This window comes from Narcine bancroftii, chromosome 3 (assembly GCF_036971445.1).
Source record: "Narcine bancroftii isolate sNarBan1 chromosome 3, sNarBan1.hap1, whole genome shotgun sequence".
NCBI lineage: Eukaryota > Metazoa > Chordata > Chondrichthyes > Torpediniformes > Narcinidae > Narcine > Narcine bancroftii.
Genome location: NC_091471.1, coordinates 107,646,086 through 107,669,621, shown reverse-complemented (window position 1 = coordinate 107,669,621; position 23,536 = coordinate 107,646,086). Strand labels below are relative to the sequence as shown.

Here is a 23,536-nt window from a genome sequence, read left to right as displayed (position 1 = left end):
ACTTGGGAAAATTATATGTTGAATACAGTCGCAATTCAACAGTCAGGTGTTCAAAGTCTACCAGCATCATTGAATTATGAACATTGTGTGTTCATGATGTTGATTATCATTAAGAATTCTCTATGATACTGGAGAAAACAGTTTATGGACAAATTTCACGTTAAACCCTGTTCAAATGAAGTATTAAAAATAAGGTGACTACCTGGCAGTCTTCAGTTGCCAGTGGATGTTTTGCTTGTTACCAATGTTAGAGTTCTGTGTTATGTATTCGTATATGTGTTGTGTGGTTTTGTGTTGAAAAGTGACAGTTTACCTTTAAGAGCCAAGGTGAAGGTGGAGTGCTGAGAGAGTGGAGACGGACTGGGCATATGCAGAAAATGATCTAAAAATTCCTGCATTTGGAAGACAAACCACCACTGGGTGTGGCTGTGGAGTGGAAGGAGGCCCGAGCAGAGTCATTGTCTGGGAGGCAGTTTAGAATGTTGGGCCTTTTTAAAAGGAATAAACATTCTGAGGGCAGCCAGAAGGATCCAGACCAAGCCATTGTTCCTCTCTCTGCAAGCAACACATGAAGACAACTTCGAATTTTGTTCTCTCTTTCTCTCAAAGATCTTTTGGCGTCAGTTTACCAAACAAACTGAATATTTTGTTTATGATCTTTGAGATTGAAGTTTTGTGAGTTGTGTGTTTTGTGTTTCTTTCGTGTCTAAGTTTTTCTGTGGGCTGGTTGGAAATATAACTTAGACTTTAATTACATATGTTATATTTAGTTATACACTGTTATAAAAATTTGCATAGTAACCAGTGGGCATTGTTATTAAAGAGGGGGGTGGGATTTTGAATTAAAGTTTGAAGGTGAATTTTTGTTAATAAAGTAATTGTTCATCTTTTTTCTTCTTTGGCTTGGCTTCGCGGACAAAGATTTATGGAGGGGGTAAATGTCCACGTCAGCTGCAGGCTCGTTTGTGGCTGTCAAGTCCGATGCGGGACAGGCAGACATGGTTGCAGCGGTTGCAGGGGAAAATTGGTTGGTTGGGGTTGGGTTTTTCCTCCTTTGCCTTTTGTCAGTGAGGTGGGCTCTGCGGTCTTCTTCAAAGGAGGTTGCTGCCCGCCGAACTGTGAGGTGCCAAGATGCACGGTTTGAGGCGATATCAGCCCACTGGCGGTGGTCCATGTGGCAGGCACCAAGAGATTTCTTTAGGCAGTCCTTGTACCTTTTCTTTGGTGCACCTCTGTCACGGTGGGCAGTGGAGAGCTCGCCATATAACACGATCTTGGGAAGGCGATGGTCCTCCATTCTGGAGACGTGACCCACCCAGCGCAGCTGGATCTTCAGCAGCGTGGACTCGATGCTGTCGACCTCTGCCATCTTGAGTACTTCGACGTTAGGGATGAAAGCGCTCCAATGAATGTTGAGGATGGAGCAGAGACGACGCTGGTGGAAGCGTTCAAGGAGCCGTAGGTGATGCCGGTAGAGGACCCATGATTCGGAGCCGAACAGGAGTGTGGGTATGACAACGGCTCTGTATACGCTTATCTTTGTGAGGTTTTTCAGTTGGTTGTTTTTCCAGACTCTTGTGTAGTCTTCCAAAGGCGCTATTTGCCTTGGCGAGTCTGTTGTCTATCTCGTTGTCAATCCTTGCATCTGATGAAATGGTGCAGCCGAGATAGGTAAACTGGTTGACCGTTTTGAGTTTTGTGTGCCCGATGGAGAAGTGGGGGGGCTGGTAGTCATGGTGGGGAGCTGGCTGATGGAGGACCTCAGTTTTCTTTAGGCTGACTTCCAGGCCAAAAATTTTGGCAGTTTCCGCAAAACAGGACGTCAAGCGCTGAAGAGCTGGCTCTGAATGGGCAACTAAAACGGCATCGTCTGCAAAGAGTAGTTCACGGACAAGTTTCTCTTGTGTCTTGGTGTGAGCTTGCAGGCGCCTCAGATTGAAGAGACTGTTCATCTTTACCCCTGTGTGATATGCCTTCTTTGTGGTTGCTGGTTTGATCTTGTAACACTTGACACAGACTCCTTCATTCATGCCCTTCAATGTTTTATTGCTATGCTTGGTCAGGTAAAAGAGCAAAGATCTGACAATGGTACTAACTTTGTGGGGGTTCAACACTTACTCCCACAGTCAATTTTATTGCTCACACCCTTCAAGTTGACCTTGTTAACCACAATGCTTTACTGAACATAAGTGGATCGAAAATATGCTTCCTTTTAAAGTAAGCATGTTCATTTATTCCTTCATTCTTATCTGCAAAAACATTCAGCTCATTTGGAATAGAAAATTGAAACAATGTAATTGACCAAGTCATCATCTATTCTGAAAGTGACTGTTCAAAGGATTGTTACCAACCTTCTAAGATAGACTGAAATATCATCCACGATTCTATAGGATGAGCACAATCTACTACAGATTTATTTTGGGGTTCTGCTTCAATCTCAGAAGGCATGGTCATTTTAGTCATCGGTCAGACTAAGTGCTCTTCACCTTGTTAAATCTCTTTTTAACTTTTCAGGGTTGGAACCGCTTCTTGGAAAAGGCTGCTGCATGGACAGGGTTGTGATGCTGTTGAGGCTAACTTATAGTTGTGATTTTTGTACCTGTAGTTTTGAGGTAGGTTTTTGGTGTGTCCCTGTATGACAGCAGATCCCTAATGTTGGGTGGTGAGGTTGGACACTTGGGTACGTGTAGATCTGCCATCCACACAATGACTGGTCTCTCAATACGCAATGCCATGTGCACCAGGAGTATGCTGACGGAGACCTGTCAGGTTAATACCTGTTTCACTGTTCACTGAACACAATGAGTACAGTGTAAATGCTGGAGAAGATCAGCAGGTCAAACTGTGTCCTTTATGTAGCAAAGGCATAACCAAAGGGCTCAAGCCCAAAATGTCAGTTCTGTATCTTTGCCTTTGCTACAGAGAGGACACAGTTTGACCTGCTGATCTTCTCCAGCATTTTATGTTTTTACTTCAACCTCAGTGTCTACACAATTTTGTGATTTACTAATGTGTACAATCTCATCGCAGCATTTTGCATTTCAAACATGAAAACACCAGAATGCTGGAGGAAATCAGCAGGTGTTGCAGTGTCCATAGGAAGTAATGATGTATAACTCAACATTTCAGGAATGATCCCTTCTTCACGGTATGACCAAAAAGTGACAGGCGCCTGAATGAAAAGGCTGGGAGAGAAGGGATGAAATGGCAGGAGGCTCTCACAAAGTCACACTCTCACCCAATCAGTTCTCACCTTTCCACTCTTGTCCTATCCATGTCCAATTATGACCTTCTGTCTGTTGGCCTATGCTTCTCCCCTGGCTTCTCTTCCCAGCCTTTTTATTCGGGTAACTCCCTGGATTAATGGTCAGTTACTTAGGACTGTGGATGAACAGAGTGAACTTGGGGTCAAAATCCATACATCTCTCAAGGTTGTTGCGCAGGTTAATAGGATAGTTAAGAAGGCCTATGGGATGCTGGGCTTCATTAATAGGGGAATCAAATGCAGGAGTAGAGAGAGCATGTTGCAACTACAAATTTCTGGGGAGATCATATTTGGAGTATTGTGTTCAGTTCTGGTCACATCATTATAAGAAGGATGTGGAAGCTATGGAGAGGGTGCAGAGGAGATTTATCAGGATGTTGCCTGGTTTGGGGAACAAGTCTTGTGAGGCAAGGTTAGCAGAGCTGGGACTTTTCTCTTTCAAGCATAGAAGGATGAGAGGAGACTTAATAGAGATATAAAAGATTGTATATAAAAGATCATAGATCTCCAGAAATGGTTCGACCTAAAAGGGGAGGCAGGCCTCTTCAGCCCGGTTAACCAACCTGCATAGGAGAAGGTCACTCCGATATAAAACCTACGACCCAAGGACCTCACTGCCACGTCCCAGCTTGCTTGGCCACGGCACACGATCCATGGGTGTGAAGGGTGGGGCCAGTACTGCGCACACTGCACTCCACCTAAAAGCTCCTTTGCGCAGGCCCGAGGACAGGTCCACGTCCTCCCCTTCAAAATATATACATGGGGTGAACAGCCAGCACCTTTAACTCAGGGCAGGAATAGCAATCACCATAGGACATGTGTACAAAGTGAAGGGAGGGAAGTTTAGAGGAGACTTCAGGGTTTTTTCCACACAGAGAATTGTGGGTGCCTGGAATGCCTTGCCAGGGATGGTAATGGAGGCTGAAACATTAGGGGAACTTAGGAAACTCTTAGGTACATGGATGAAAGCAAAATAGGGTAAGGAGGGTTGCATATTTTTCAAAGGAATATATGGATCAGCAGAACATCGAGAGCTGAAGAGCCTGCACTGTGGTGTAGTTGTTCTATTACCTGATTTCTGTCCTCACTGGCTTCCCATGAAGTGTGCGTGTTGATTCAAACTCCGGTCTGATTAGAACGGTTTCTTGGCCATTCTGAGAAGATTTAATTTATAGTCCCATCAACTGCAAGGCTATCTTGGCTTATCTAATTAAATCTTCCCAAACTTTTCACATTAACACCTGTCTTGTATGTATTATGGCCAAATGCTTATTTTAAAAAATGAATAACCTGCACCTCATAATTCAGCAGCTCCTCAACAAGACAAGTGTTTGTTTGGGATATGCTCCATTTGTACAGAGGAGCATACTTTCTTTCCCATGTTGCAACAGGGTTTGAAGTTAAAAAAAAATCAATTAATCAAATTGCAGAAGCCAACAAAAGTTTTGAAAGACCAAGTTTCAGCGATTTGGCATGTGGCTGATTAGTCATTTTTGCCAACGCCTCAGCAATACTGTAACTTTTTTGGGAAAACAAAGCCAAGAATTCTGTGCAATTTTCAGAATTGGTGCTGGGATTTTACTGACAGGTTAAATATTCTCTGTGGAAGAGCTGGATCTGCAGAAAAGCCATCATAGATTTGGTCCAGGGATTTCAAAGAAATAGTGTTGGGGGTGAAATTTTCTTGAAATCAGGTTGTAAACATCCACCTGACGGCAATGGTTAGATGCAATTCTCCAAAGGACCAGCTTTTTAATTTTTTAATTGAAAATTTTGATCTTTATTTTCCTAATTTGAAAGCCTTGTGTTCTTTTCTCTTTATCGATCTGCTAATTTGTGGTGATTATATTGGCATAATTGAAATTTCCATTCCACAGAAATCATAATTTCACTTGCGTAGGTCACTTGAATCATTACACTCTAAAACAGCAATCCATTTAAAACCATTTCTGTCCTTGTTTTTATATCTGTTCAAATATTTGTCCACTTAAAAATTAAGTCATATAAATAAATAAAAAGTCTAATTGGTTCACCTCGTCCCTGCCCCACATAATGCTCAAGTCTCTAACTACCCTTCACATTGCTTTGCAGGGACTCTCCTCGAACATAACTCGCTCTCTGTTATGAGCCACCTAACTGGTGCACACTTGATGCGACTTGTCAAAATTGTCACTGCCAACTCACAGGTGGACATTGGGGAAAAAACGTTTTTGAGGGTGTTCTCAAAACTTAAATGAAAAATAAATGCCTGGCCCATCATCATTCCTTTGGAGAAAAAAAATCTTTCAAAATGACACTGAGAACCTCCAGTCCCCCTTCTAGGAACACCCCAGGCTAAATGGCACAAGCAGCAAGTTAACTCCCAGATTATTCCCCCATATCTGACCCACCCAGCATCTCTCATCCTACCTATAGCAAAACATGCAGATCCCACATTGGCTTCACCAACTACCTCTGTGTAACTGAGCCTTCCTCAGTAAAAACATCAAAACTATATGGTTTAAAGTACATTTAATTCCATGTGATAAATGTATTTTCAATAAAAATACATATTTTTGAAAAAATATCCCCTTCACTTGAGTTACACAAAATTTTCTCAGTTGTCCAAAACTGAAACCAATGTTTTGAAATATTTTGTTGAGTTAGATGTTAACATTGGAAAGTTCCAGTTAAATACAAAAGTTTCAACAATATATTCCAGAATACAACCCCAGTGATTATGCAGTCTGCAAATGTTCAAGAAATTACATGGAATAATATAATATTTTATTTACACCTAGCAATCCAATGCATCAAAGTGGTTACTTAAATAAATATATACAGCATCCATTCCACACTGATAACTTGGCCATTTATCTCCCTGCTATATGTGCAAAAATGCTCAACTTTACTTTTTTTCTTTTTGTCTTTTCAGTACATTTATGAAAGCATCCTTTGGCACCTCCACATTGCCGATCTTCCTCATTCTTCTCTTCCCTTCAGCTTGTCTCTTCAAAAGCTTCATTTTACGAGTTATGTCCCCACCGTACTGAAAACAGTAAGCATTTTGAGCATGTGCAACACCGACAATAGGAACTTAAGTTTTAAACTGCAGGATATCATTGGATTGATATGTGGCAAATTATATTCAGAGAAGTAATGCATTTGGGGAGTGACCACAAAATGAGAATATACAGTATTCAAGAGGATACTGAGAGGTATAAAGGAGCAGAGGTACCTTGAAGTGCAAACCCGCAGATCTTCAGAAGGTGACATGGACATTCAATTTTGTAATTCAGAGGATGTGGGATTATTTCCACCATTGGTTGCAGCACAGAGTCAAAAAGCAGGCATGTTAAGCTGGAACTCTAAATAACACTGTCAAGCCACAGTGTGAGTTCTGCATATAATTCTGGTCACCACTTTAGTGCAAACTTTGTGACTGTACCAGAGGGGATGCAGAGCACTCTGGTGAAACATATGGATGCAAAAAACATGCAAACTCCATGCTGACAGCACTAGAGGTAACAGTGTATCTCTACTTGCAGTGCTGTTGTGGCATCCAAGTGTGAAATAACATTAAAATTTGAAAATGAGGCATATGTGTACATTTAAAAATATTACTGCAAACAATTAGGAAATAGCTAACATTATTTCTTTGCAACCATAAATTTCAAGTATAGTTGGTACAGGATTTGAGTAGGTTTCTTAGTGCTAATGGTGGGTGGTCCAACAAGTTCCTATTCCATAGCTAAATACTTTGCACAATTCACTAGCAGGGCACAGCTAGAAATTGTTGAAGGAGATCAACCAACTTTAACTTTTGCATTTTCATGGGTTTGTCACACTCAGTGCAATACAAAGGTAAATGCTTACAGTTCCATATGGATCTGCATAAATAAATCAATGATTTAGGTGTGTAACATGATCGTACTTATTCTCAGTTCCTGAATTAGTCATCAAAATGTTTTCAGGAGTTGAACCATGGTATTTTTGAAAGCATAAGTTTATGAATTTAAGCCCTTCAATTCAATTATATTTTTGTAAGCTTTCTCTGAACTCTAAACACTCTATATTAACCTAATTTGTATGTTCCATATTGAGCATTGGTTTTTTTTTGCACTGAAATGAACAAGTGTGGAGCAGCAACTTGACGCATCCATTATGCATCAAGAATGAAATTTTCCTTACTTAACTTACCACAATTTTGAAATAGAGCTACAAATAAATATTCTGGAGAAACAGTCGGTGAGAAGAGTTCAACAGAAGTGCTTTGAGCAACTATTTAGCTTAGTTTTTAATCTAAAGTAATGTCACAAATAAATCTGGTAAAAATCTGATTGCTTTGCAGTAGTTAAGAATGGATATATGCTAATTTAATCACAATTTTAACAGTATAGTGGACTCTTCTAGGATTGCCAAATTAACATTTATTCCTTAAGTCTGTTCTTTGAATCCTTGTAAGTATTTTTTTTTAAATCTTAAAGCACAAACTGCAGTTTTAAATCTGACTGAATGTTGAATTGGAATTTAAAAATAATATTAAAAATGTACTTACACATTTTGCCAGCACATTTTTTCTCACTGCTTTAATACTGCAAGTGGAAAAATATTTATTATAAATATTTGATGTAAAATAACATAAATGCTTGAAAATGTGTACTAAATAATTCAATCAGCAATAATTTCACATGAATTATAACAGAATCCTGAAATTGGAATGAATACTGCAGATCATCCCCAGATTGTTGATTAACTAACCAATGTTTGGCATATGTTTCCTTCATATTGTATGAGAATCTGGCAATGATGCAACAAAAATAATAAGAATGATTATGACTTTGAATCTGAAAAATTATGAACAGTGTTAAAATTGTTTCATTTGTAACAGCTTAACATAACATAACAATTACAGCACGGAAACAGGCCATTAGGCCCTTCTAGTCCCCACCGAACCAAACACCCCTCTCTAGTCCCACCTCCCTGCAAAATGCCCATAACCCTCCATCTTCTTCTCATCCATATACCTGTCCAAACTTTTCTTAAATAATACAATTGACTCCGCCGCCACTATTTCTCCCGGAAGCTCATTCCACACGGCTACCACTCTCTGAGTAAAGAAGTTCCCTCTCATGTTACCTCTAAACCTCTGCCCCTTAATTCTTAACTCATGTCCTCTTGTTTTAATCTTTCCTCCTAACGGAAATAGTCTATCCACATCCACTCTGTCTATCCCTTTCATAATCTTAAATACTTCTATCAAATCCCCTCTCAACCTTCTACGCTCCAAAGAATAAAGACCTAATCTGTCCAATCTCTCCCTATACTCTAGATGCTTAAACCCAGGTAACATTCTGGTAAACCTTCTCTGCACTCTCTCCACTCTGTTTTTATCCTTCCTATAATTAGGCGACCAGAACTGCACACAGAACTCCAAATTAGGCTGCACCAATGTCTTATACAATCTCAACATCACCTCCCAACTCCTATATTCCATGCAATGATTGATAAAGGCCAGCATACTAAAAGCCTTTTTCACCACCCTATTCACGTGAGTTTCTACCTTCAGGGAACGATGTACCGTTACTCCTAAATCTTTCTGCTCTTCTGTATTCATCAATGCTCTCCCATTTACCACATATGTCCTGTTCTGATTCTTCTTACCAAAATGAAGCACCTCACACTTATCAGCATTAAATTCCATCTGCCATTTTTCAGCCCACTTTTCTAAGCAGCCCAAATCCCTCTGCAATCCTTGAAAACCTTCTTCATTATCCACTATTCCACCTATCTTAGTATCGTCTGCATATTTACTAATCCAATTCACCACCCCATCATCTAGATCATTAATGTATATAACGAACAACAATGGGCCCAATACAGATCCTTGAGGCACACCACTGGTCACTGGCCTCCAACCTGACAGACAATTATCCACTACCACTCTCTGGCCTCTCCCTTTCAGCCAATGTTCAATCCATTTGACTATCTCAAAATTTATACCTAAAGACTGCACCTTCCTAACTAACCTTCCATGTGGTACTTTATCGAAGTCCTTACTGAAGTCCATATAGACAACATCCACTGCACTACCCTCATCCACATTCCTAATCACCTCTTCAAAAAATTCAATCAGATTGGTCAAACATGACCTTCCTCCCACAAATCCATGTTGAGTGCTCCTGATCAGACCCTGTCTATCCAGATGTTTATAAGTACTATCTCTAAGAATTTTCTCCATTAATTTACCTACCACAGATGTCAAACTTACAGGCTGATAGTTGCCAGGCTTCCTCCTTGAACCCTTTTTAAATAACGGAACCACATGCGCAATGCGCCAATCCTCCGGCACTATCCCCATATCTAATGACATTTGGAAAATTACCGCCAGAGCCCCTGCTATTTCCTCCTTCACTTCTCTCAATGTCCTGGGGAAGATCCCGTCTGGTCCCGGAGACTTATCCACCTTTATATTCTTCAAAAGCCCTAAAACTACATCTTTTGTAATCTCTATATTCCCCATATTTACCCAATTTGCTTTTTTTTATCTCACATCTCCCAATATCCTTCTCCTTAGTGAATACCAAAGAAAAGAAACTGTTCAATATCTCCCCCATTTCTCTAGGCTCCACACACAGTTTTCCGCTCTGATTTTCTAAGGGACCAATTTTGTCTCTAGCTTTCCTTTTACCATTAACATATTTGTAGAACTCTTTTGGATTAGTTTTCACCCTGCTTGCCATAGTTTCCTCGTACCTTCTTTTAGCTTTCCTAATTCCTCTCTTAAGATTCCTCTTACATTCAATGTATCTTTCAAACCAGCTTACTGGTTTATTATCAGCTAGAACTTATGTGAAGTTATACTGTTTTGAATGGTGACATGGATAGGTTGCAGTTTGCCTACCGTAGCAACAGGTCTATGGCAGATGCCATCTCACTGGTTTGACACAGATCCGTGGAACAACTGGACAGTAAATATGTATTCATCAGGATGTTCATTATTGACTAGTTTGGCACTTAAACAGCAGCAGGCATCATCCCCTCAGAACTGATCAGCAAACTCAACAGCCCACTGTATAATTGGATAATTTCCTCACCTCCAGACCACAATCAGTGAGGATTGGTGAGAACCTCTCCTCCACAATCTTCATCAGTACCAGAGCACCACAGGGCTACGTTCTTAGCCTCCTACTCTATTCACTTTACACCTATTACTGTGTACCTCAGTACAATAATAACAGCATCTACAAATTTCCCAATGATTCCACAATCAGTGAGGATTGGTGAGAACCTCTCCTCCACAATCTTCATCAGTACCAGAGCACCACAGGGCTACGTTCTTAGCCTCCTACTCTATTCACTTTACACCTATTACTGTGTACCTCAGTACAATAATAACAGCATCTACAAATTTCCCAATGATTCCACAATCAGTGAGGATTGGTGAGAACCTCTCCCCCACAATCTTCATCAGTACCAGAGCACCACAGGGCTATGTTCTTAGCCTCCTACTCTATTCACTTTACACCTATTACTGTGTACCTCAGTACAATAATAACAGCATCTACAAATTTCCCAATGATTCCACAATCAGTGAGGATTGGTGAGAACCTCTCCTCCACAATCTTCATCAGTACCAGAGCACCACAGGGCTACGTTCTTAGCCTCCTACTCTATTCACTTTACACCTATTACTGTGTACCTCAGTACAATAATAACAACATCTACAAATTTCCCAATGATTCCACGGTAGTGAGTTGTATTAAAAAATGGGGTTGAGTCAGCACACAGGAGGGAGATTGAAAACTTGGATGAATGGGGCACCAACGACAACCTTGCACTCGATGCCTCCAATACTAAGGAGCTAATTGTTGACTTCAGGAAAGGAAAGCCAGAGGTTTACAATCCAGTGATCATGGGTGGATCAGAGGTGGAGAGGGTGAGCAAATTTAAGGTCTTGGGAGTCACTATCTCAGAGGATTTCTCCTGGACCCAGCACACCAATGGCATCATGAAGAAAGCACGTCAGCACCTCTGATTTCTCAGGAGTTTGCGGAGGTTTGGTGTGTCACCGGAATTTCTGGCAAATTTCTGATGGAAAGTGTGCTGACTGGCACCATCACAGTCTGGAATAGGACGCCAATGCCCCTGAGAGTAAAGCCCTGCAAAAGGTAGTGGACACAGCCCAGGATATCACAGGCAAAACTCTCTCCACAATTGAGAAAATCTACAGGGAATGCTGCTGTCAGAGACCAGCAGCAATCAAGGATTCCAGCACACGCTCTGTTCTCGCTGCTGTTGTCAGGAAAGAGGTACGTATAGGTGCCACAAGACTCGCACCACCAGGTTCAGGAATAGCTGCTACCACTCCACCATCAGACTCCTCAATAACAACCTCAATCAGGGCCTAATTTAAGGACTCTTACTTGTGTACTTTATCAATTTTTTAATTCTCTCTGCATTGCAGTTGGTTTGTTTATTTTGTTATGTTTCCAGTTATTTATTTGTTTACATGTATACGCTGGGTAGTTTTTAGACTTCCAATAAGTGGTAATTCCGCCTTGCCTGGAGAAAAGGAATCCGAGTTGTCTGTGATGTCATGTATGCACTCTGACAATAAATTTGGAAATCAAAAATAAACTGAAGATGCTGTAAATCTGAAACAAAAAAAGGGAAAATGCTACCAGAACTCTATAGGTTATGTATGTAGTTTGTGTGGAGAGAGAAACATACATTTTTAATTTATTTAAGGATCAACATAATTTTGGAGAAACCTCTTTTTAATTTCTCCTAATTAGTCAAGGAGAGCAAGCTGCAGGAACTGAATCTGATACTCACGTTTCTCTTGCAATGATCTTACTGCCTATAGCTGCCTGAATGGCAATTTCAAAAAGTTGCTGTGGTATTGTCTCCTTTAGTCGTTCTGCTATTACTTTACCAGAAGAATAAGCTTTCTCCCTGAAATAAACCAAAGAACTCCTAAAATACAAACTTTAAATACAGTACTTTTCCGATGATCTGAAAACCACTTAATCGAAATTCTCAGTTATCTGAAATTTTGAAAGTTGAATAAAAGATACTTCTTAAATTTTGCATATATCTTATTTGTAGGCAGAAATCATGGAATTATTTCATGCTTGATAAACCATCCGTTGTTTTTTTTTTCTTGTTGTTTAACTGCTTATACATATATTCTGCTGATGCTACTGAGCTATTTAAAGCAATTTCTCAGTTACCCGAAAAATCCAGTTAACTGAAAATCATCCGGTCCCAAGCATTTCGGATAATCGGAAACCTACTGAACTGGAAATACTCAGCAGATCAGAAGGCATCTGAGAGAGAAGAGGGGTAATATACTAGATTAATGATATTAAACAAACAGCTGTGAAAAAGAGACAAATCTGGATCTGTTAACCTTTAATATTTATTTGGTCTGTACGGTTAATTTTCTTGGAAGGTGCACTTAGGTGGTTAATTTTCTGAGCTGCTTTGCAATTAGTGTGCAAGGGTCATGAAATCAAATGCATTTTTTGTGCATCCAAATCAGTGTTTCGTGTTGCCGTGTATAATTTACTTGGTTTTTTTTTAATTTCTACATGTCAACAAATACCTTGCTAGTTAGCCTATCTTGTTATATGGAAGTGATGGCTAATAATATAATGTCACAAACTATCAAACCAACTGGGACATTGGGTCAGATGAGGTCCATTCCTATAATTTATCAATGTGATATATGAACTGAAAAATGAACAAAGAATGTACTAATTTATAGTGGATGAATTTAAAGTCAAATCTAATGCAGCAAAAAATATGAAAAAAAAGAAAATTTGGCATTTATAAAATGCTGCACATACTGACAGTTCTTTTCCATTTAGTATTGAGATGATTGGATAATTCCTTGATCAATCCTGGGGACCATATTCCTGCAAGTGACTGAAAATGATTTTGAATATGCAATTTAAAAAAAAAGACTCAATTGACCCCCACCGAGTAGGACTCGACAATTGGGTTGTGGATTCCCTTACTTCCAGTATACAATTAGTAAGCACATTTTCTCCACAATCTCCATCAGCACTAGACCACAGGATTGCATTCTTAGCCTCCTGCTCTACTTGCTATACACTTATGACTGTGTGGCCTGCTACAACAACATTATCAACAAATTCACTGACGACACCACGGTTGTGTAAAAAAGGCAATGAGTCAGCATACTGGAGGGAGATTGAAAACTTGGCTGAATGGTCACCAGCAAAATGTCATCAAAACCAAAGACCTGATTGTTGACTTCAGGAAGGGAAGGCCAGAGATAATCGATCATTGGGAGGTCAGAGGTGGAGAGCATGAGTAAATTTAAATACTTGGGAATCACTATCTTGGAGGTAGTTTCCTGGATCAAACACATAAATGGCATCGTGAAGAAAGCACGTCTGTGCTTCTACTTCCTCAGGAGTTTGTGGAGGTTTGGTATAATATTGGACACACTGATAAATTTCTGCAGAGGTGTGGTGGAAAATGTGTTGACCAGCTGCATTATAGTCTGGTATCAGGACACCAAAACCCCTAAGCGTAAGGCCCTGCAAAGGCAGTGGACACAGCGGAGAACATCTACAGGGAACCCTGCCATCAGAGAGCAGCAGCAATCATCAAGGATCCACATCACCCAGTGCATACTCTACTCTCGCTGCTACCATCAGGAAAGAGGAATAGGTGCCATCAGGACTCGCACCACCAGGTTCAGGAATCCTCAACAATAAACTCAATCAGGAGCTGCTTTTAGGTGTTCTGATAGAAGGTTTAGTGCCTGCAGGTGCGGCTAGAGGAGTTCAGCTGGCACGTTTAGGTGGCCACGGAATGGACGGTTTTCTGGCACCTAAACGTGCCAGCTGACTGCTAGCCGTCTAGCAGCGAAAACCGGCTACTCCTGACAGGGGCCTAGCCCTGCCCATGCTGACCTCACGTCATAAAAGCATGTCAAGTCACGCCCGAGTTTTGTCAGGCATGACGACTCCCGCTACCGGTCACCCTTTCCCCCCCCTTGCCCACCCGACTCGGTGCCAGTCTCCCCCCCTCGGTTGCCCAACTTCTGCTGCCAGTCTCTCCCCCCCACCCCCGAAGCGGCAGCGGGAGTTGGGCGAGCGAGGGGGGGGAAGAAAGACTGGCAGTGGGAGTTGGGCGGGCGATGGGAGATCGGCAGTTGGGCGGGTGAGGGGGGAGGAGACTGGCAGTGTGAGTCGGGTGGGCAAAGGGGGGTGGGGGGAGATCGGCAGCTTGAGTCGGGTGGGCGAGTGCTGGGGTGGGGGGTGGGGAGACCGGCAGTGGGATTCGGGCAGGCAAGGGAGGGAAAGGGAGACTGGCAGCGGGAGTCGGGCGGTGGGGGGAGACCGGCAGCAGGAGAGGGTGAAAAAAAAAAATTTGAAGTCTAACTTACTTTAGTCCGGCTTCCTTGTCTCAGGGGTCAATGGCTGACATCATCAGCCCACCCCATGGCAGCCTGGGCCACTTTCAGCTGCCACAATCGATACTCCAAGCAGGATAGTAATACCTCTTGGAGAAGGGTTAGGTAAGTAAGCCCCCTGGCCGGCTTTCACGGTTTCTGATGGCCACCGGACAGCCGCACAGGAGTATAACGTGCGGCTTTACAGTCGGGTATTGTGGCCATCTGAAAGCGGCTAGGGATTCATTTAAGAACTCTTACTTCTGCACTTTATTGATTTTTTTTTCTCTCTGTATTGCATATTTTGTTTACATTTCTTTATTTGTTTACACATATTGAGTTCAGTGATAATTCTGCCTCGCCCGCAGAAACAAAATCTCACTGTTGTATGAGCTGTCATATACTTTATGCATTCTGACAAAAAATCTGGAAAAAAATCTGATTTATTTTTCTGGGGATATTTCCAGTAGGTTCCATTTTCTAAACTCTTTAAAGAGACGTTGCTTTCTGAGTCCATTACCATAGAACAGAACAGCACATAAAACAGATAATTCGGCCTTCTAGTCTGTGCTGACTATTGTTCAGCTAGTCCCAATAACCTGCTCCCATTCCATAACCCTCAAGACCTCTCCCATCCACGTATCTACCCAATTTATTCTTAAAACTCAAAATCGAGTCCGTATTCACCACATCAGATGGCAGCTCATTCCACACTCCCACTACTCTCTGTGAAGAAGTTCCCGCTAATGTTACCCCTTTCACTCTAAAGCCGTGTCCTCCTTTTTTTTCTCTCCTGATCTCAGTGGAAAGAGCCTACTCGCATTTACTCTGCAAAGGAGTTGAGGGTTACGGGGATAAGGCTGGAAAGGGGTACTGATGGTAGTGATCAGCCATGATCTGTAAAATGGCGGTGCTGGCTCGACAGGCCAAAGGGCCTACTCCAGCTCCTATTGTCTATTGTATACCCTTCATAATTTTTTTTTAACCTCCATCAAATCTCCCCTTAAATTAACTTAGTTTGCTCTATACAAGACTGTTGTGTACTTAATTACTTCTGTCCTGAGTGAAATTCATAGTGTTATCAACGGGCAAAAAAAAATTCCCAACCTGAAAAAATAATTGTTGTTTCTTTTTGAAATTGACCAGCAGTCACTTAAAAATATTACATAATTAAAACAAGAGGAAATCTGACAATGATTAAACTTTACTCCAATAATTTTATTAGACAATAAATTGATAAATGCAAAACATCATGAGGTGCTGAGTTTGCTCAGTCAACTGGTGGAATTTGCCCAGCAACCTGCAGTGAATTGCAATTTCCTGTTTATTCCTCACTGAATGCTGCCCAGCAAATTTTGCTGCAATAATAGCAAGTCCCCATTCAAGGTTGTTGATACTTAGTAAAATTGCTTCAATGTTTAACTTTTAAAATACAGCCTCAGGAGTCTAAAATGGAAACCCAGAAAATCTGGGACTGCTCTGATGAAATGGATCCTTATTAAGGTCATTTCTGCGAGGGGGAAAAGGCTTCCTCACTGTTACTTTCTTTCATTGCTCCAGATATTGTGGCCAACATCGGACATTACTTTTTTTTTTAAATCGGTTTTATAACTTGGCCTGGGCTTTGGATGATCACTTTTGAGGATTTTGTACTCTTTTCAGAAATAACCATGATTATGAACCTTTTTATCTGTAATGTGAAGTATAGAGATAGAGAAGAAAGGACGAGTCCAATCCAGTGACAAAGCAGCAAAAAAAAAGCAAAGGCTTTTAAAAGCATTATTGCAGCTTTAGTCCAAATATTTACATGGGAAAAATGAGGTTATCTCTTATTGCTGACTATTTGCAGCATCACCTTCATTTCTTCTGCATTAAAGGGAGCACTGGTGTGCAAATATGTGAGTTTTACATTTGATCTGCTTTTTTGAGACAGAACAGCTTAACCAATACAAGTTTCCTGGAGTGTCTAAACACTACTGAATAACTATAGAACACATCCAAAACACAAAGGCAAGCATTTTGTGTGCTATTAGCCTAAAGAAAGTGGTAGGGAGAGAATCCTATTGGAATATCCGGAACTGTTCTGCTCGTCTGCTGTGAATTCAAGCAAGTCTGTGTGGTGGTTTGACTTCATTTTTGAAAAATCAGAACTTGTTTAGATGTAGTAAAGTTCTCTACTGTTTAGCAAATTACCACTTAACTTTCAAAAATGCAGTTAATTTGTTCAGAAAACTGATTCTTTCAGAGCTATGTAATTTTGTATTTCTTGGGAGATGGTTGGAAACCTTAACAGAATTGTTGCTTTGATCTGTTTTGCCATGTACAACTTTTCAGATTTTATTGTCAGAGTACATACATGACATCACATGCAACCCTGAGATTCCTTTTTCCTGTGGGTGTGGCAGAATTACCATTAATTGGAAGTGCAAAAATTAACTGTACAGTGTAAACATGTAAACAAACTGACTGTGCAATCCAGAGAGAACAAAGAAAATCAATAAAGTGCACAAGAGTCCTTAAATGAGTATCTGACTAACTTTGTCATTGAGGATTCTGATGGTGGAGGGGTAGCAGCTGTTCCTGAATCTGATGGCAGCAGTGAGAAGAGCGTGAGCTGGGTGGTTTGGGTCTTTGGTGATTGCAGTTTCCCTCCAATGGCAGTGTTCCCTGTAGATGTACTCAATAGTGGTGATGTCCTGGGCTCTGTCCATTACCTACACACAGGGGTATTGGTGTTGCCATACCAGACCATGATGCAGCCAGTCAGTACACTTTCCACCACACCTCTGTAGAAATTTTCCAGGTTTTCTGGTGTCATACCAAACTTCTGCAAACTCCTGAGGAATTAGAGGCCTTCTTCACGATCCAGGAAAGATCCTCCGAGATGGTGACTCCCAATAACCAAAATTTGCTCACCCTCTCCACCTCTGATCCTCCAATGATCACTGGATTGTATACCTCTGGTTTTCTTTTCCTGAAGTCAACAATCAGCTCCTTGGTTTAGGTGACACTGAGTGCAAGATTGTTGTTGGTGCATCATTCAGACAAGTTTTCAATCTCCATCCTGTATGCCAATTCATCCCCTTTATGCAACCCACTACCTTGTAAAATGTGATACTTTATTGATAATGTATGAAGTCCCTCTCCTGCCCCAACATTTCAGCTAACTTTATTTCTTGATGTTTTACAGCTTAAAAAAAAGTGGTCCAGTATACTGCAGACATGCCACCTGAATATGAGAAAAACTATTCAGTACCTTTTTTCTCTTATTCCTGTTATAATTATGGATTCAGAAGTCCCAGGTTACTGAGAAAAAATACATGCATTACAGCTTTGTACATCTACAATTCACCACAAACCTGTGCACAACTGTTGTAAGCTCCTCCACACATTTTCCATTTAGGTATATATCCATCTTAATTAGGTCAGCAGCTTGGTATCCAGCATCTTCATAGTCAAAACTACATTTCAAAACCAAATTTGAAAATAGTGCTAAAACATGTAACAAGACAATATTAATATTCACATCTGAAAACTAAGTATTTCATTCATTATATGAAATGTGAGAGATTGGGGTTAAGTCAGGTGTCTCTGATTACCATGTTTGCAGGAAGTGATCATCTATGTGGAGTAACAGGAAATGGGCAATCTCTCAAATGAATACTTCCTGTCTGTATTTACTGCGAGGAAGAATGTGAGTACAAGGGAAACTAAAGAGATATTCTGGAACATATCCACATCGTGAACAATCTGATTGTGAAGTCCATTCAGGCAACATCCGACCACATATACATCCGTTGTCCCATAAGGGTAAAATAGAGTTCAAAAATCCCAATCGAAGAACAGGACACAGTGGACGTAACTGGACATGCACTTTTTACTGATAGAGAGGAATGCTCACGTGGTGTTTGCTGCATATAAATAAATTTATGAAGAAAGAAAATTAGGCAAACAACACTGGACATATTCCTGAAGAAGCCAACACCTCCCCAAAGAAGAGCTTCAGCCAGGTCTTTCAGACATTACAGAGTGACAGGTTCATCAATGGAGGTTATTCGACTTGAAACTCTTCCAGTGGAATTCTATGAGGAAGTTGTGAACAGTGATATTGATGATCTTGAGCCTCTTGGTTAAATTGTGTGTGATATAGGCTAAGAAAGTGTTTACATAAAAAGTGGAAAATAAATTATGCAGTTTAACTTAGCATTAGATCAGTATCTCATATAGCTTTACTAAGTATATAATATGGTGCTTGCACAAAGTTCACATCGCACAACGCCCAATTTCACAGAACATATTGTGGACGTTAAGTGGTGTGAACCTGTACAACAAAATGTGAGGTCACACATTGTTGAACCAATGAAAATACAAGGAGAGAAGAGACTGCAGATGATGGAATCTGGAGGAAAAACATGAGGAACTCAGGGCTTAAGATCTTGGAGGGGGCGGGGGGGGGGGAAGGTTGATGGGGTTTTGACCCAAAATACTGTTTGTTTCTGATTATTCAAAACCCATTAAACCAAAATTCTCAGCTTTCCAACATTTTTTGGTTGAAAAAAAAATTCTATTTTGTAAACAGAGATCATGTTGCTTTTTGATAAGAATTAAACATTATTTCACGTTTGAAAAACCTTCCATTGTTTTTTTCTTGTTGTTTAACCACTGATATGAATATTCTATAGATGCTACTGGGCTGCTTAAAGCAATTTCTCAATTATCCAAAAAAATGTCTGGTCTCAAGCATTTTGGATAATCGGAAATGTACTGTATCAACAATTCCTTTTACTCCAAGAGATGCTGCTTGACCCACTAAGTTCCTCCAGCAGATTGTACTTTATTTCAAAAGTACAAGGATATTTTTCCAAACTGCAAGAGGTTCTGAAATGTGTATGAGAAGAACAATTTTGGACAAGTACAACAGTTACTGAAATTGAATGGACTTGTATATAAAGTTGTTCATTGAATATCCGGATTCATTCATTTTTTTGCCTCTATTTGACCTTTTACTGACCTGCTTTGCTCCCAACTGCTGAGCGATGCAATATCTTCAATTTGTCGTGAAAATCATCACATTCCACTTCAGTCAACCATCTCCCACCCCCAAAACTTCCCCTACATTCCACTTCAGTCAACCATCTCCCACCCCCAAAACTTCCCCTACATTCCACTTCAGTCAACCATTTCCCACCCCCAAAACTTCCCCTACATTCCACTTCAGTCAACCATCTCCCACCCCCAAGACTTCCCCTACATTCCACTTCATCTCCCACCCCTAAAACTTCCCCTACATTCCACTTCAGTCAACCATCTCCCACCCCCAAGACTTCCCCTACATTCCACTTCATCTCCCACCCCTAAAACTTCCCCTACATTCCACTTCAGTCAACCATCTCCCACCCCAAGACTTCCCCTACATTCCACTTCAATCAACCATCTCCCACCCCCAAAACTTCCCCTACATTACACTTCATCTCCCACCCCTAAAACTTCCCCTACATTCCACTTCAGTCAACCATCTCCCACCCCAAGACTTCCCCTACATTCCACTTCAATCAACCATCTCCCACCCCCAAGACTTCCCCTACATTGTCTGAATTGTACACAAATTTCCTTTATACAATTAATAGCCCCTTCTTCGATTTTTATTTCTATTTTACACAGATAAATTAGATTTTGTATATTCCTACCTGGCATATCCCGAAGAAAGGGATTTTAGACTGTCATAAAAGTCTACAACAATTTCATTTAATGGAAATTGGTACTGCATCATAACTCTCTGATCATCAATATAAATCATGTTCTTCTGAATTCCTCTTCGACTCTACAACAAATCAGCATGCATTAATTAAGAAATCATAACATTTTACACCTCCAAATGATACAAAAATATTGGCACAGTCTTTCACTAATTATTAAGGATAATTCACACTTTAAAATATGTACTGCTGTGATACAAAAAAATTATAGTACAAGGAAAATTTTAAAATCTAGAACAAGCTGCTTGATGTTACCATCTGTAATATTGGAATGCACATCAACTGGTGTTTTGAAATACAGATGTACCAAATTCAAAAAGGTGGCAGGAAAATCAAATTTCATAGTGATTTTTTGGTGAACATATCCTGCGTGAGTGGCAATGCAAAAACAGATCTTCGTTCATGGTGAAATACTGGGTGATTATTTGAAAAATCACAAACCTAATTTCCATGTTTTGCGATTTATTTTTTGAAACGCAGATGTTAAATCTCATTACTGTTTAAAGGTTTATTGTATTATTTAGGTCCACACCATAGAATTTAGTAGGTACTGTAAGAGTTCATCCCACATTTCACCTGTAAGCACCTTTCCCCAGAATTACATTCTGCCTCTCTTATGAAAATCAATCTCTAGTTTTTATATTCACTTGGATCAACAGTGGTTGTTCCAGCTGCTTTTTTTTTGGTGGGGGGATGATAATATAGTCTAACTTTTTGGTATTCATGAAGAGTAGCAAATCCAGTTGCTAATATTGAAAATTAGCAAGCACCTAGTTAAAGCATAATTATTCCTGCTTATCAGGGTGTCTAATAACAAATATTATTTTTGTAGCTAAATATAGTCTTCTATCCTTCTGGGATTCACTCAAATATCAGCTATTATGTCTTTTTTTTCAGATCCCGAAAAAAACCCTTTGAAAGTAAACATGGAATCGACTGAAACAAATATTGAATTCGAAGAAAAGTATTCATTTTAATGCAATTTACTCAACCAATTAATGTTAACGGCAGATCTTTCCATTTAGTCAAATCCATTTTAATCCTTTTTAATAAAGGAACATAATTTAATTTATATAAAGATTGATAATCTGCATTTACTACCACCCCTAAATATTTAATTATATCTGACCACTTTAATTTTATAATACTTTTATATTCTGAATAATCTCCATCCCCAACTGGCAGTATTTCACTCTTATCCCAATTTACTTTATATCCAGACAACTCCCCAAATTTTAACAATCTTGTAAATATTTCAAAGATTGCTCCAGTTCTGTCAAATATACCAACACATCATCTGCAAACAAATTAATCTTATATTCATCATCCACAATTTTCATTCCTTTAATCTTATCGTTCTTTCATATTGTCTGAGATAACGGTTCGATAGCCAATGCAAATAAGGCTGGTGATAATGGACAACCTTGTCGAGTCGATCGCATTAATTTAAATGGTAAAGAAATTTGGCCATTTGTCACCACCCTAGCAATTGGATTTGTATATAAAGCCTTAACCCAACCAATAAAATAAGGGCCAAAATTAAACTTCTCTAACACCTTAAATAAAAAATTCCACTCAACCCTGAAAAAGGCTTTTTCCGCATCCAGCACGGATTGCTGTCTAAATGCATTGACCAATGTTATCAATCTGAGGATATTATCAGACGCATTTCTATTTTTAATAAAACTGTTTGATCTGTATGTATCAACTGAAGTAAATATTTGGCAATTCTATTCGCTAACACCTTCACTACAATTTTATAATCTACATTTAATAAGGAAATAGGCCTATATGAAGACACTTTCAACGGGTCCCTATCTTTCTTAGGAATCACAGTAATTATAGCACTCGAACAAGATTCTGGTAACAACTGCTCTTCAGTTACTTGCTGTAATACATCTCCAAATACAGAAGATAAATCTTCATAAAATACTTTATAGAATTCAACTGAGAATCCATCATCTCCTGGCGACTTTCCATTCGGCATCTCCTGTATAGCCTCTTTAATCTCAAAATCCATGAATGGAGCTTCTAATTCTTTAACCTCCTCCTCCCACTAAAACAGGTAAATAAGATTCAATAGAATCAGCGTCCTGCTTTCCCTCAGAAGAATATAATTTCTGGTAAAATGAATAAAACTGGTCATTAATTTCCTGAGGTTTATAGGTAACTGTTCAATTCTTTTTCACAGCATTAATATTTCGGGATGTCTGTTCTGTTTTTAACTGCCATGCTAGTATCTTATGAGCTCTCTCACCCAATTCATAATAACGTTGCTTAGATCGATAAATTAAACGCTCATACTGATAAGTTTGTAATGTATTATAATGTAATTTCAACTTCATTAAAGCAGCTTTTTTTATCTTCTGTAACATCTTTCTGAAATTCCTTTTCCAACTCAGTAATTTGTTTCTCCAACATTAAACTTTCCGCCACATATTGCTTTTTAACTTTCATAGTATAGCTAATAATTTCCCCTCGTAAATATGTTTTCAAAGCATCCCACAGTATAAAATTACTACGTACTGAATTGACATTCTCAGCCAAAAACAAAGGAATCTGCTCCTTAATAAAAGTAATAAACTTTGGTTTCCTCAATAACATTGTATTGAACCTCCATCTATAAGACGATTGCACCACTTCTGGACTTACACAGGAGAAAAATAACATGGAATGGCCCGATATAACCCGACTTTTATATTCAACTTGTAGTATTCTACCCTGTAAATGCGCAGAAACCAAGAAAAAGTCTATTCTATAAAATGAATCATGTCTAGATGAACGAAAAGAAAAGTATTTTTCTGTAGGATTTACTCTCCTCCAAACATCAACCAAATTAAGATCTTTCATCGAAGTTCCTATTTGTATCGCCACCTTTGATTTCCTTATACTTTTCGGAGATCTATCCAACAAAGGATCCAAAACACAGTTAAAATCTCCCCCAACCAGAATATTACTATTGGCCTGATTTAACAATAAAAAAGCCTCCGACATAAACTATTCATCATCTACATTAGGTGCATAAATATTTAACAAAGTCCATGATTCAGCAAAAATTTTAGTTAACCATCAAAACCCTCCCAACATTTCCCTCAAACGATT

The 23,536-nt window shown here is 39.7% G+C and overlaps 1 protein-coding gene and 1 long non-coding RNA gene across 7 annotated transcripts in view; one reads left to right on the top strand and one right to left on the bottom strand.

The window, feature by feature from the left end:
* Nucleotides 1-7: 7 nt before the first annotated feature.
* LOC138757457 (uncharacterized) lies at nt 8-22,796 on the top strand. 2 transcript variants are annotated; one of them, XR_011353612.1, is made up of 3 exons: nt 8-675; nt 6,180-6,302; nt 18,289-19,115. It is a non-coding gene; the product is annotated as an uncharacterized lncRNA (long non-coding RNA). The 2 variants fall into 2 exon arrangements; XR_011353611.1 differs by lacking the exon at nt 18,289-19,115 and adding an exon at nt 21,332-22,796 and having other exon boundaries at nt 10-675.
* The window catches only part of guf1 (GTP binding elongation factor GUF1), a 47,339-nt gene continuing 29,014 nt past the window's right edge, over nt 5,212-23,536 (bottom strand). The window contains exons 13-18 of one of the 5 annotated variants that reach the window (XR_011353609.1): nt 20,366-20,499; nt 18,038-18,139; nt 12,083-12,202; nt 11,810-11,901; nt 7,803-7,839; nt 6,180-6,293 (exon numbers count right to left, since the gene is read on the bottom strand). Coding sequence is in view for 3 of the 5 variants with exons in the window: in XM_069924745.1 (XP_069780846.1) it covers nt 6,153-6,293; nt 7,803-7,839; nt 12,083-12,202; nt 18,038-18,139; nt 20,366-20,499 (534 nt within the window). In the remaining 2 variants the exon portion in view is untranslated. Of the gene's footprint in view, nt 6,294-7,802; nt 7,840-11,809; nt 11,902-12,082; nt 12,203-12,480; nt 12,577-18,037; nt 18,140-20,365; nt 20,500-23,536 lie in introns of those variants that run through there. The other 4 variants (XM_069924745.1, XM_069924747.1, XM_069924746.1 and 1 more) reach the window with 4 other exon arrangements.